Consider the following 13,598-nt stretch of genomic DNA (forward strand, 5'->3'; position numbering starts at 1 on the left):
ACGGCCCCGCTCGGCTGAACACCCCGCGATGCGTTCCCAGCGTCGCTGCTGAAGCTGTGGTACCGGGAGCTGGAGGAGCCCCTGATCCCGCACGAGTTCTACGAGCAGTGCATCGCGCACTACGAGAGCCCGGAGGCCGCTGTGGCCGTGGTGCACGCGCTGCCCCGCATCAACCGCCTGGTGCTGTGCTACCTCATCCGCTTCCTCCAGGTAGGCGGTGGCACCCCGCCCCCTCTGCGCTGCTTCCCGCCCCCTCCGCTCCCGGCTCGGGCCCACCCGCCGCTCCCCCCGCAGGTGTTCGTGCAGCCTGCCAATGTGGCCATCACCAAGATGGACGTCAGCAACCTGGCCATGGTGATGGCGCCCAACTGCCTGCGCTGCCGCTCAGATGACCCGCGGGTCATCTTTGAGAACACTCGCAAGGAGATGTCCTTCCTGCGCGTGCTCATCCAGCACCTGGACACCAGCTTCATGGAGGGCGTGCTATAGCGCGTGGGCACGGAAGGACCGAGGGTGGGGACAGAGCCTGCCCGGGTGCGCCTGGGCAGGGGGGCACGCGGGGAGGGGGGAGGGGATGCCCCAGACGCGGAGGTAGCATGCCGGCTCCGCCCATGCCCGCCCCAGCCCTGGAACCCCCATCTCCCCCACCCTGGCCCTCGGCCAGAAGGCGCAGCCGGGAAGGGCGCCTCCGCCCCGCCCCCGGCCTCTGGCTGGTTCGTTAGGCGCGACCCCGCCCATCGCCAGCCGCCGGTCGGCAGCGAGAAAGTGCCTTCTGTTTCCTGGAGCCAAGTGACACTGCCCCTCCCGGCCGGCCCGAGAGCACAAGCCGCCCTCCCTGGGGCAAGCCATCTTGCTGGGGTGCTGTGCTCAGTCTGGTCCCAGCCTAGGCCCAGCCCGGCTACCCCTCCCTTCCTCTGCCCTGGGGGTTTACTGGTCCTGGTCTTCGACTTTCACCCTCCCCAATTCCTCCCGCCCCTCTACCCTACCCCCCGCCACCTGTGGCTTCCAGAGTGGTGACTGCACAGGAATTTGGGGTCTTCAGGGCTCTGGGCTGTCCACCACCAGAGCAGAGTCCGGCCAGTCCAGGGCCCAGTAAGCTCTCTGGGCGGGAAGGAGCCTCCAAGCCAAAGTCCTCCGGGGTGGGGGGCAGGGTTGGGCAGGCATTCTTGGGGCAGGGTGGGGGAGGGGCGAGAATATTTTTTCCTCGTGTAACTATAAATTCAGAATCTATCCCGCATCCCAACCCGCCTGTGTATAGAGATATAAATAGAGCGAAAGATATAAGAACTAAATTTGCTAATGACATAGTCTTAACCCAAATGCTATTTATTTCTGAGTCGTCCTCCCCCATCCTCCGCAGACAAGTTGCTATCATTCCTTCATTTTCTTCACCTTCTTGGCTTTGACCAAAAAGCGAATCCTGCCCTATCCCCGTCCAAGACCTGCAGCAGATGAGAGGGCAGGAGCCCAGAACGGGGGACCAGAGGGGCACCAGAGGCTGTCCTTCCTCGAGGCCAGAGCGCTCGCGGGCAGGGTGAGGATAGGGAGGCGGAGGTACCCAGACTCTACATTTTCCATTTTGGAATTTTGGGTTCCAATCGTTATAAATCTTAATTTATCCCCAGTTTATATATATATATATTTTTTAGAGTTGAGTTTTTATTTATTATTAAAAAAAAGCCCAGCCGTGCCGAGGCCCGGTGTCCCCCTGGGAGAAGGTCCTGGGTCCGGTGGTCTCGAGGCTTGGGTACCGGCAGCCCGGCCAAAGACTGGCTCTGACGCATGGACTCGAGAGATGAAAACACTTTGTGCGAATAAAGTACGTATGGACACTTCCGAGTCTGTCGCCTCCCATTCCTTCCAGTGGCAGCAAGGCAGCTATCAGCAGCCAGTCGGTTGCGGGTGTGGGCACCCGGATGGACGTAAGGTCAAGGGAGAATAGGGGAGGGGTTCGGGAAGGAGAGGAAGGTACCTCCAGGGGATGGGGCGAGGCACCTGAGATACTCCATTTGAGCCCGTAAGCTCTGCTTGATTGCCTGCGGGTGGGGTGGGGGCGGCAGGCGGGGTTCTGACCTATCGTATGGCCCAAGCTGGCATAGGCTTTCTGGGCGGTGTTTATTCACCACCTGCCTACAGCAGCCACCCTCACATGCAGGCTGCCCAGCCGGCCCGGCTTCCTGAGGGCGGGGGTACATTGCACGTACCTCGCTCACGTGAGGACAGCCAGTCTCCGCGGGCGGAGGGACAGGGCCTGCATGCCCAGCGAAGTCCAGGCCCAGCCGAAGTCCCTGTTCCCGAAACCGACCGCACCTGCGTCTCACACTAGAACCCCAACGTCGGGCGGTTCCGCTCGCCACCCTTTCCCCAGCCGGAACTGCTGGGCGGCGTGCCCCTGACACCTAGAGAAGGGAGTGTCGGGAACGCCAGGGGTTGGGAGGAGAGAAGCGGGTAGGGGTGGGCGGGGGACGAGCTCCGTGGCCGCAGACGGAACCCAAAGCACGAGGCCATGACCGCCGGGGGACCGGTGTTCCCACAGCACCTGCCCCGCATGACCTCCGGCCGTTTCCGGCGCAGGAGAAGGATGTGGGCGATGAGCGGGGCGCTGCGGCCCTGGGTTCTAATCTTGGCACGGTCCCCGGGAGCCCGGACCTACGCTGGGGGCGGGGGCGTCTCCTACACGCAGGGCCAGAGCCCAGAGCCTCGGACGCGCGAGTACTTTTACTATGTGGATCATCAGGGCCAGGTGGGCGGGGGCGGGGTCTTTACAGTAAGGCAACCCGGCCTCCCAGGTCGCGCTGGAAACACTAGGACGCGCGGCTATGGACCCCTATGGCCCCAAAGGGTTAGGCCCCCAGCGGGCAACGTCCCGCGCGTGGCTGCGCCCTGCGGGCTTTGCATCTCCCAGTCCTGCGGCCCCCGCCGCCGCGCCTGATTTGGAAGCCCTGGCGGTGGCATCCACCTTACACACAAGGAAGCAATTCAGAGAGCCTCTGCGGAGGAAGTGGCACATCTCACTAAAAACTAAAAGGGAGGAGGGAAGAGGCGCGGAAAGGGCATGCCAGCTGAGAGAATCTGTGCTTGAGGAAGTAAGGCGGGAGGGGGGGCGGGATAGATGTGGGGAGGTCGGCAGGGCTCCCAAATTTATCTTCCACGAGTCTCCCTGCACATGGTGTCCACAGACGAGCAAAGAAGCGGACATCAGCCCGGGCTTAGGCCCACCAGGGCCTTCTCGCCCTGGGACAGCTCTCCCGAGCTGCTACTCAAGGGCCACGGTCTGCTTCTCTGCAGCTTTTCCTGGACGACTCCAGAATGAAGAACTTCACCACATGCTTCAAAGGTACCGATGCTCCTTCCACCCCCACCTTCCCTCTTCCTTCGGGAAAGACTCTTAAGGGTTCGCGCTGCCCAAACTGCCAGCCGTCCTGCCCGCGTTAGGAGGCTGGCCGTACTGTGCTTAAAAGCTCCCTAACTAAAGTGAGGCCTGGGCGGCTCTCCGACAGCCGGCGCAAGCCCTTGGTGCAGCCCAGGGAGAGCCGCCTGCCTGGGGCAGTAGGGCCCAGGGGACTCGGGGTCTGGCGTGCTGAGCAGTCACGCCCTTTCCCCCTCCTCCCTACAGATCCGCAGTTCCTGGTCATGTTCTTCTCCCGCCTGAGACCCAACCGCAGCGGGCGCTACGAGGCCTCCTTCCCCTTCCTCTCGCTCTGCGGCAGGGAACGCAACTTCCTACGCTGCGAAGACCGGCCCGTGGTCTTCACGCACCTTCTGGCCGCGGGCCCCGCGCCCCAGCGCCTCTCCTACTGCGGCGGCGGCGAGGCCCTGGCTGTGCCCTTCGAGCCGGCGCGCTTGCTGCCTCTGGCCACGAATGGGCGTCTCTACCACCCAGCCCCGGAGCGCGCGGGCGGCGTGGGCCTGGTGCGATCGGCCCTGGCCTTCGAGCTCAGCGCTTGCTTCGAGTACGCGCCAGGCGCGCCCGAGCTGCCCTCGCATGTGCGCTGGCAGGGCCGCCGTTTCGCACTCACCATGGACCTGGCCCCGCTCCTGCTTGCTGCCACGCCGCCCTGAACCGCGGGCCAGCATCCGCTGGCACCCGCAGCGCCCCGGGCCGCGTCGCTGCGCACGCGCCACCCGGAGAGCGCGCCGGCCGAGTGCGCGTGCGCGGCGAAGGTGCGCCGCGGCCCCGCCCCACCGGCGCTGTCCGAGGTGGCGCCGCGGACCGAGTCCCGACGCCGGCAGGGGCGGGGTCTCCGGGGCCCTACTCCCTCCACACACCCCCGGCCTGGGGCGTTTTCATCCTGTGGTCTGCCCCGCGCTCGCGACGGCGGATCGGGGCGGCCGGGCGGGAGGCGCGGGGGCTCCAGTGCGCGAGCCCGAGCGGCGCCCGTCCCTCCCCCGCCGGGTGCTGCTCTGTGGGCCGGGGTTCGGCGGGGGAGCCGCGCCGCGGGAGCGTCAGGTGAGGGGGCGCCCGGCCCAAGGTCAGCGGGCGTGGGGCGGGATCAGGGCCCATCCTGGCTCTGTCTCTGTCGACTACCAAGAAGGGCGTGCGACCTAACGGGGACCACGCCCTGCCCTGAACCTGCCCTGGACAGACCGCGCCGAAGGGGATGCAGGGGGCCCATCGGGCCTCGCACTGCGGAGAAGAGCGAAGCAGGGCTTCCTCCATTATCCCTTCACTCACCCCTCCTCGCACAGATGGGCCCCCTGGAGACTGACAGCTGTTGCCAAATCCAGTATGTTACACCCCACCTCCTACCCAGTCAGATTAGGAGAGTTTCGGCTGGGTTAAAGTATTTCTGAGCTAGCCTCCCCTGCTCTTCCTGCTTGAGTCCTCAACCATGCCCAGGCCAGCTCTTCCACACGTATCAGCATCTAGGGGGTGTCCACGTGAGCAGCAATCCTCTTAAGTCCTTAAGAAGAGGCCAAGAATCTTCTCTGAGAGGCCTTGCCGCTGAAAGCTGGGTGGGCACTCTAGGCCAGCCCTTTTGCTGAGGGAAGTGGGTCCCAGGGGCTAAGAATGCTCCCCAACTTCTTGGGGTTCACACACATTCTGAGACACCTGGGAATTGCTTCTGCCTAGACCAAAGCAATTACATTAAAACTTTCACTGTGCCTTCTTCTCTTCAGTAATTTTAAATAACCATGTGAGTTAAATTTAGAGCAAGATTTAAACACCAAGGCCACTTGGTAACTTTCCAGAGGACACACTCCTCCTAGTAGACCTGGTGAACAGGCAGGTGTTCAGAGCAGAGACCATTTGAAGTGGAGGCTAGCTGATGGCACACCTCAGCCCCACCATCCAACTGGACTCGTTGTGCTTTGAACTGGACTCATTGTGCCTTGAAGGAGACTCAGGTCTTCTCTTTCTAGGATCACAGCTGCATGTGTATAAACCCCAAAACAAAACACTACACACTCCTTCAAAGTCCAGGAGATATCTGAGCACAGAACCTACTTGGCAAACTACACTAGAAACTCAGTTGGTGACCCAAGGTTCCTTCTTTCACAGCCCAGTCATCCCAAGGACCCACCTACCCCCAAAGATGGATGCATCTTTCTAAGAGTCAGCATGGAGAACACAGGCCCCACAGCTGAACTGGCTTTCCTATTTGCCTCATCCTCCAATTCCCTAGCAAGTTCCCTGAGAAAAAGCTCTAATTATAGCTAAGCTGTTCTACCCACTCCCACCCCAAGTAGGGCAGGGCCAGAGCCTGGACAAAAGTATGCCTCCATTTTCCTGGGGCTGCTGCTCCCCCCACCCCCCTGCCCCTGCCCCCCGCAGAGACCAGTTGTGCCCGTGTCCTCAAGTCACAACAGGAAAATCCGAGTGTTAGGGACACAGCATGAGTTCTAGGGATAAAAATGACAAGAGTAAATTCTAGATCAAAATTAGGTGAGGACAAGGACAAACACTAGCAGCAGGGAGACTTGTGCCCTGTCCTGAGGTTATGCAAAGGACCCCTGATCTGGGCTCTGTATCTTGAGGTCTCATGCCAGTGCTCAAGGGTGAGTTCATGCACACCAGGGGATGTGTCTGCTCAGAGCCTTCCCTTCTAGTCCATGCTTTGGTGACTGACCCTGAACTCTACCCACGGGTTCCCAAGCCCATGGCAGCCTCTTGCACCTAAGCTCCAAGGAGTGGCTGGATGTTGGGTTGTAGAGGGCACTTCAGTCCATGTGTCCACGTGCATGAGCAAGAAACCCTTCAGTACCAGGCAGATGGGGGATGGGGAGAGAAAAGTGTTGGGGTGGTATAGGCTTCCCTCCTGCGGCCTGTGTGTGTGTGGCGAGACTCTGAAGACAAGAGAAATTCTAAATTGAAACCTGATGCTCCAGATCTTTGACTTTTTTTTTTTTAAGCTTTTTATAAAGGAAAGCAATGAAATTTTATTTTACTACGTTCTTACACCTATTTCAAGCTTCAAAACTCAGACACCGTGTGTGCCTCCGTTCATGCTTTTCCCTGGCTCTCAAATGTTAGGGACAGGCCTGCCAACCTGTGTTTCAGGAGTTGCATCCCATCGGGGCCAGACTGTAGAGAGGCTGCTGGAAAGGCTGCAGGTTTGTGGCCTGCAGCCGGTCCCGCGGGAGATGGCCCCAGGGGCGCCTGCACTGCTGCTATTGTCGCTGCTGTCACTGCCGGGTCTCCCGCCTCGCGCTGCCGCCTGCCCCGCCGCCTGCCGCTGCTACAGCGCCACGGTGGAGTGCGGTGCTCTGCGACTGCGCGTGGTCCCTCCTGGAATCCCACCCGGGACGCAGGTGGGCACCGCGTGGGGCTGCCGGGCTGCGGACAAGGGGTGCCAGCAAAACGGAGGGACGGGTGTGTGAGTCTCCCCATGGGTGAATGGGGCGCTCTAGGGAAAAGAAAGACCCCTTCAGAGGGGTAAACGCCGTCTCTCCCTCCGACACAGACGCTGTTCCTGCAGGACAATAGCATCGCGCGCTTGGAGCCCGGCATCCTGGCGCCCCTTGCCTCCCTGCGCCATCTCTACCTGCACAACAACAGCCTACACGCCCTGGAGTCGGGCGCCTTCCGCGCGCAGTCGCGCCTGCTGGAACTGGCGCTCACTGGCAACCGGCTGCGCGGCTTGCGCGTCGGCGCTTTCGCAGGCCTGGCCCAACTGCGCGTGCTCTACCTAGCTGGGAACCAGCTGGTACAGCTGCTGGATTTCACTTTCCTACACTTGCAGGTGAGGTGGGAGGAGTGTGCAAGAAGGGTAGAGGTCCTCCTGCACTGCCACCTGCCCTACCGGGCTGGAGTAGTGAAGGGGAAAAAAGGCAGCCCAGGCTAGTCTGGTAAGAAGGGGACCTGTCCCCCAGGGCCCTTTTCTCTGATGATCTGTCCCTGCTTCAGCGACTGCAGGAGCTACACCTGCAGGACAACAGCATTGAGCTGCTGGAGGACCAGGCTCTGGCTGGGCTCTCCTCACTGGCACTGCTGGACCTCAGCAGGAACCAGCTGGGCACCATCAGCCGGGAGGCCCTGCAGCCACTGGCCAGCCTGCAGGTCCTGCGCCTCACAGGTAACTTTCTGGGGGCAAGGGGCTCTCATGCAAAGGCAGCTTCCTTGGCCACAGTGGTGGCACTAGGCAGCCAGCTGTGGAGAGGGATCCAGTGGCAGCCCTGGGGGGGGGGGGGGGGGCAGCACTACCTACCCACAGCCATGACAGAAAGCTGCTAGGAACACGAGTAGAGTCATAGCTGCCTAAGGGAGACAGAACATGTACAAGGCCCTGAACAAACCAGACAGAGCTGAGCAGCTTCCACATTTCTGAGCCAGGAGAGGGCCTGCAGGAAAAAACTGGAAACATGACCAAGACTGGGGACATTCCCTCCAGACAGCTCCTGAAGACAAAGCTGGCAGGATGTGCAAGGTCTTAGTGCTGGTGGGATGTCTATGTGGACACAGAGGTTCCCCTCAAATAGCAAAACTTGTGGCAGGGAGAGACGCCAGGAACAAGAGCTTTCTCAGAGACTGGTGAAATGAATTGGACATGCATCACAGAATGGAGTTTGGGGTGGGTGTGTGTGGGGGGTGGGTGGGTGTGTGTGGGGGGTGGGTGGGTGCTGCCCACACTAAGGAGCCCCCTGACAGAGGTGGCAGGGGTCCCCCACGGTGTTAGGTAAGGGGCTCCTGCTCTTGCCAACAACCCCAACCGCACAGGCTGTGTTCCAGAGCCACCCCTGAGCTACATGCCTGCTGCTGCTCCGCCTACAGAGAACCCATGGCGCTGTGACTGTGCCCTGCACTGGCTGGGAGCCTGGATCAAGGAGGGAGGCCAGCGACTACTCAGCTCCAGGGACAAGAAGATCCTGTGTGCAGAGCCCCCGCGCCTGGCACTTCAGAGTCTTCTGGAAGTATCTGGAAGTAGCCTCATCTGCATCCCACCGTCTGTGCACGTGGAGCCGCTGGAGGTGACAGCCAACCTGGGTGAGGACCTGCGGGTGGCCTGCCAGGCTTCAGGCTACCCGCAGCCCCTGGTGACCTGGAGAAAGGTGGCGCAGCCTCGCGAGGGTGCGCCTCGCGCCCAGGCCCAGCCGGAAGTTGGGTGGCGGGGCCCAGGAGGTCTCGGGGCCTCCGACACCGGCAGCGGCATGCTCTTCCTCACCAACATCACCCTGGCCCACGCCGGAAAGTACGAGTGTGAGGCCTCCAACGCCGGCGGCGCCGCCCGCGTTCCCTTCCAGCTCTTGGTCAACGTGTCCCGGCAGCAGCAGCTGGCGCCCGCGCCGCCCCCAGCCGGCGGCCCAGTCAGCCATGAGCCCCTGCCCGAGACGGGCAGCATGGCCTTCCGTGCCCTTGGCCTGGCCACACAGACGGCTATCGCGGCTGCCATCGCGCTCCTGGCGCTCACGGCTCTGTTACTGGCGACCATGATCTGCCGCCGGCGGCGCAGGCGTAAAAAGGCGCCGGGGCCTTCAGGGGAGGGAGCGCTCTTCGTCAACGACTACTCAGACGGGCCCTGCACCTTCGCGCAGCTCGAGGAGCTCCGCGACGAGCGGGGCCACGAGATGTTCGTCATCGACCGCTCCAAGCCGCTCTTCGCCGAGAGCGCGGCGGAAGCTGCTGAAGCGCCTGGAGTCGCGCAGGGACTTCCACTGCAGCCCCCCTCCGCCTACGAGATCCACTGCTGAGGGGCGGGGCGCGGGCTGATGACGTGGGTACCGCGGATTGGCCGGCCCGACTCACCCGCGAATGCCCCAGCGTGGTCAGTAAAGGGTGGAAGCTGCGCAGTGTAGCGAGCTGTGTATGCGGGTTTAGGGACCCGGGCTGGGCAGGGCTGGGCAGGGCTGGGCGGGGCTGGGCAGGGCTGGGCGGGGCGGGGCGGGAGCACCTGCGGACCCCTGCAAATGAAAAGTCCTGGGACGCGAATGGGGGGGTGCCCGGGGATAGGCTCCCAACAACCTACTGAGACCCTCCAGAAATGATTCCCCCACTCCCCAAATTAACCCAACCTCCAGCTCTGCGGGTCTGCCTCTGGTCCCACTGCCCTTTGGAGACCTGGACCTCTGAAATGTGGGAGAGGGTGACAGATTGTGGAAATGCCAAGAAAAACGAAGGGGCAGCAAACCAAAGACATGGTCCCCAGTGACCAGGCTGGGGATGACAGGACAGATGAATCACTCTAACCAATTAAGACAGAAAAAAGTCACAGATTTAAGTTCTAAGCACACTGCACGTTTGTACCTTTAAAACACCTTCTGGCACCAAAACCCAGAGAAGGTAAGAGGCCCCAAAGCGCCTAGGAGCCCAACCCTCCGTGAAGTAGGCCCTTGTCCCAACTTCCAACCCAGAGCAATCTGCTCTTGGGGAGGGCCTAGAGGAAAACATCATCTCTCAGCTTGAAGACCCCAGGACACTGAAGGGCAGCTAAGTGCAGCCAAACCAAGCAGGGCCATGTAGGCCTGGAATCCAGCCCCGGGCCCACAGATGGTCAGCCAGCCAAGGGAGCAGGTGCAGAACAAACTGCACACGGTGCTGCAGAAAGCATGGGGAGGCTCAAGGCGAGCCCTGGAGCAAAGAAATGAGAGGCCACTGCCATTGTGTCAGGCCTTCACAGGGTTCCAGGATAGGCTCTGCCTACCCAAGGGGCAAGGGGCCTCCAGCAGCCCTGGACCCCGGGACAGTCTCTCACCCAGAGCTTGGAGGTCACAGGCTGAAGTAGTCTGCAGCCAGGCGCCCGTAGATGTCTGTGGTCCAGAGCACATGCGCACGGCCTGAGGCCAGTAGCAACTGGTGCAACTCGGCCTCCACGCGAGCAAACTTCTCCTCATTGATGGAGGCTTCCAGGAGGACAGAGGCAGGCGGTGGCCAGGGCAGGCCCTCATAGCAGTCCACAGGGAAAGGGTGCACCACTGTGCGCAGCTCAGCCTGCACCACTGAGTCCCGCAGTAGCTCCCTGAGCCCTGCCACAGACAGCGGGTTGCCATAGAGGCCGAGGTAGCGGAGGCTGGCGCAACGAGTCAGCACAGGGAGTGTGGCCAGCAGCTGGGTATCAGCAAGCTGGCACTCGGTCAGCTCGAGGTGCAACAGTGTGGCTGCTGCTGCCTGCAACAGACCCTGGAAGGGCTCCAGTTGGCTCCCAGACAGGTCGTTGCCACTCAGGTCCAACTTCTTGAGGTGGACAGCATGGGAGCTCCGTGCCAGAAAACGCAGGTCCTCGGGCAGCAGGGCACAGAAGGCTAGCTCCAGGCTCTCCAGGGGGCTCTGCAGGGTGCTGGGGTCGGGTTGGGGGTGGGGGGACACAGGGGGTCACAAATAGGCAGAGCCAGGGGAGGGTCTGTGGAGGGGAAGGGAGAGGCAGGGCCACTCACCTGAGCAGCTGGTCCAGCCGCCCTGAGAGGAGAGAGGAGCCCATGCTGAGCTCCCGCAAACAGGTGAAGCGGCCCATCTGGGCCAGAAAGTAGCGGAAGTTATCCTCACCGTCCACGGAGGGCTGCCGAGAGTCCCCATGCACATAGTGCAGCCGCAGGCTGGCCAGGTGCTGGAAGCGGGCCACGTGTGGGATGATGACGGACAGGCCACGCAGGCCCAAGTTGTTGAAGCGCAGGTCCACGCGGCGCAGGCAGCCTGCATCCAGAAGCTGCAGCAGGGCCACTGTATTGCGCATGGGCAGGTCCTCAGCCCGCAGGTCCCGACAGCAGAGCCGCAGCGGGCTGCCTACGCTACTGCGGAGTGCCTCCCGCAAGAATGCATAGGAAGCCCGGTTCACCCGCAGGTCCACACGCACCTCCACAGGAACAGGGGCCAGGCCAGGCTCTGCAGTCCTGCCCTGCTGCTGTTCGATGCACGTGCGGGCCACAGCTGCCGTGCAATCCCACATGCTCATGGTGCCAGGGTCCTGCTCCACGCCGTCATCCAGGAGGCCCGTCATATCCAGCACCCGCAGCGCATGCTTCCTGGGAGCATGGGTGGGCTGAGACAGGAGACAAGGGGACAGAGCCCACACCCACTCCCAGCCACCTTGGGACAGAAGCAACATGCCTATTTCTGCATTGAGCTCTTGTACCAGCCTGGAACCTCTTGGGGGGACCCACTCTGCATCCCCCCACCAGGCCTGAAGGTCCCTCCAGTGAGCCCATACCTGCAGAGGGGCTGTGTGCCAGGCTCAGTCTCTGGGGTGTGGAGCCGGGCAGTCAGGCCCAGGATCACGGCTTGCATGCTCTCTGTGCTGGGCCGCTCCTGCAGCAAGGCCCGGCTGCAGTGGGCACACTCCTGCAGCAGCTGCTGGAAGCTGAGCAGCGGGAAAGGCCAAGTGTGCACCAGCTCACGCAGCACTACCGTCTTCTTGTCCATGAAGGCCACTTTGAACAACAAGGGGAAGAGCTCTCGCGGAAGCAGGGGCAGGGCCTGGCAGGCAGCAGACTGGCACTGGAGCACCTGCCGTGTGCTCAGGAACACGAGGGTGTGCATGGCGCTAGGCCAGGCAGGAGGTCACCTGCAGGGAAGTGCCCTTCAGTGGGGAGGACAAGCTCCAGCCCCACCCCCTCCATGCTGGTAGTGGGAAAGCTCAGCCTGGTGCTTGGCACAGAGCAGAGAACCATGGCTCTGATGAGCAAGTGCTAGATACTTCACAATAGGCTGAAAAAAGGAGAAAGGAGAACAAGGCCACCCCCCATCCTGGCCCCCGAGAAGCAGGGGGGCCTCTCTAGGGAGATAAAGCCACCAAGCAGCATATAAACAGCATGGCACCCGAGATGACCAGCCTGTGTAGCTGTGCTTTTGATGGCTGCTGCTCTGCAGGGCACACCATCTGTTTTTCAGACCTTCCAAAGCCACTTATCAAGAGATCCTCCCCTTCTTAAAAAGCCAACCCCCACCCGCCACCCTCCCACCCCTGGCCAAGCACTAGAGGGATGAGATAATCCCAGGGGCTGGAAGGTACATCATAGCACCCTCTCTCAGCCGCCTCACAAGCTCCTGCAGGCTGCCCTTGGATTCTGCACAGCACAGCAAAGAGAAGTTGAAACTATAGATACAGTTTAATAAACAGTAGGACAAGTAGAACGGACCAGAATCCAGTGAACTCTGAGTCTGAAGAGCTAGAGTAACCCAAGCCCTCAACATGTACTAACTACTATCTTCCAGGAGCACTGTTAGACATGGAGACCCCTGGAGATTTACAGAGAGAAAGAATGCCTCACCCATCGGTGTCCTTGGCATCTGTGTAAATGTTTCTCTTCCCTGGAGAATCATGTTAAGAGGACAAGTATCAAACCCATGGGATTCAAAGACCCCAAACTAGGGGCCTTTCTTGAGATACGTAGAGGCAGCTGTCAAAGGTATATCCAAGCTGACAGGGAGCACAAAAGAGATGCCTGAGGCCACAAGGTACCTGCGTGACAGCTCTGCTGCTGACTTACTGTGTGCCAGGCACCTCATCCTCAAAACTGCCTCCAGACCACTTCCCTGAAAATGTTAGGAAACTAAGACCTAGGCCTTGGCAGACAAAGTTCCCGGGTAACAAGCTTGGGAAGGGTGGCAGCCTGGCCCCAGGGCCCCAGCTCTTGCGGACCTCATACACAAGTCCTTAGGGCGCTGGTTCCTGAGAAGCCCGGGACGTCAACCCTCGGTCTCTCTCTGCCTGAGGATAAATCTCCCGAGGACGATTCATACCTCGCTGTGAGAGGACAGACCAACCAAGCACCTGTCATGAGAGAAAAGGAAAGCAGCCAGTGTGGTCACTATGGGAGGAGTCTCGGCGTGGTGGCCACCGCCCCCTCCCACCGGCCCACGACTCCAGCGTTTCCCTGAAGACGCCCCCGCACGGCTCCTCCGGGCGTTCAGCGGCGGGAGCCCGTCAGTTCGACGCCCTCCGTCTCTCCGGCGGGGCCTGCCTCTCGAAGACGGAGCATCGTCCCCCAAGACCCGAGGCCGATCAGCCCGGCACCCGACTCGGGTCTTCCCCTTCCCTCAGCTGCCCCGCCCGGGTTTCCGCCCCCGCCCCCGCCTCCGGTGCGGCGCCGCCCCGAGTGCCCGCACGCTCCTTGTGCGGCCAGGCAGAGAAGGAGCCACAAGCCGCAGTGCTCCGTAGCCCGCGCTCACCCGGACCCAAGCAGCCGCCACCGCCGCCGGCCCCGCCTCGCTGTACGTCGCGCTCCGT

General features: G+C 61.7%; 4 protein-coding genes across 5 annotated transcripts in view; 3 read left to right on the forward strand and 1 right to left on the reverse strand.

Annotated features, from left to right (window-relative positions):
- ARHGAP39 (Rho GTPase activating protein 39) overlaps positions 1-498 on the forward strand; it is a 50,229-nt gene extending 49,731 nt beyond the window's left edge. Inside the window, exons 11-12 of the mRNA XM_052651438.1 lie at positions 41-210; positions 295-498. Coding sequence (XP_052507398.1) covers positions 41-210; positions 295-489 — 365 coding nt within the window. The 3' untranslated portion in view covers positions 490-498. The remainder of the gene's footprint in view (positions 1-40; positions 211-294) is intronic.
- Positions 499-2,506: 2,008 nt separating this feature from the next.
- On the forward strand, positions 2,507-4,091 carry C14H8orf82 (chromosome 14 C8orf82 homolog). Its single transcript, XM_052651441.1, has 3 exons — positions 2,507-2,743; positions 3,289-3,337; positions 3,617-4,091. The coding sequence occupies exons 1-3, from the start codon at positions 2,507-2,509 to the stop codon at positions 4,060-4,062; spliced, it is 732 nt and encodes a 243-aa protein (XP_052507401.1). The 3' UTR covers positions 4,063-4,091.
- A 381-nt stretch (positions 4,092-4,472) lies between these two features.
- Positions 4,473-9,169, forward strand: LRRC24 (leucine rich repeat containing 24). The gene is made up of 4 exons (XM_052651440.1): positions 4,473-6,753; positions 6,906-7,184; positions 7,349-7,517; positions 8,159-9,169. The coding sequence occupies exons 1-4, from the start codon at positions 6,322-6,324 to the stop codon at positions 9,127-9,129; spliced, it is 1,851 nt and encodes a 616-aa protein (XP_052507400.1). The 5' UTR covers positions 4,473-6,321; the 3' UTR covers positions 9,130-9,169.
- Positions 9,170-9,662: 493 nt separating this feature from the next.
- On the reverse strand, positions 9,663-13,564 carry LRRC14 (leucine rich repeat containing 14). 2 transcript variants are annotated; one of them, XM_052651808.1, is made up of 5 exons: positions 13,541-13,564; positions 13,011-13,142; positions 11,580-11,933; positions 10,810-11,394; positions 9,663-10,712 (listed from the first exon to the last, which is right to left on the reverse strand). In XM_052651808.1, exons 3-5 carry the CDS (start codon positions 11,906-11,908, stop codon positions 10,145-10,147), a joined length of 1,482 nt encoding a protein of 493 aa, XP_052507768.1. In that variant the 5' UTR covers positions 11,909-11,933; positions 13,011-13,142; positions 13,541-13,564; the 3' UTR covers positions 9,663-10,144. The 2 variants fall into 2 exon arrangements, with proteins under 2 accessions (XP_052507768.1, XP_052507769.1); XM_052651809.1 differs by lacking the exon at positions 13,541-13,564 and having other exon boundaries at positions 13,112-13,143.
- Between the last annotated feature and the right edge of the window lie 34 nt (positions 13,565-13,598).

Source organism: Budorcas taxicolor, chromosome 14 (genome assembly GCF_023091745.1).
Source record: "Budorcas taxicolor isolate Tak-1 chromosome 14, Takin1.1, whole genome shotgun sequence".
NCBI lineage: Eukaryota > Metazoa > Chordata > Mammalia > Artiodactyla > Bovidae > Budorcas > Budorcas taxicolor.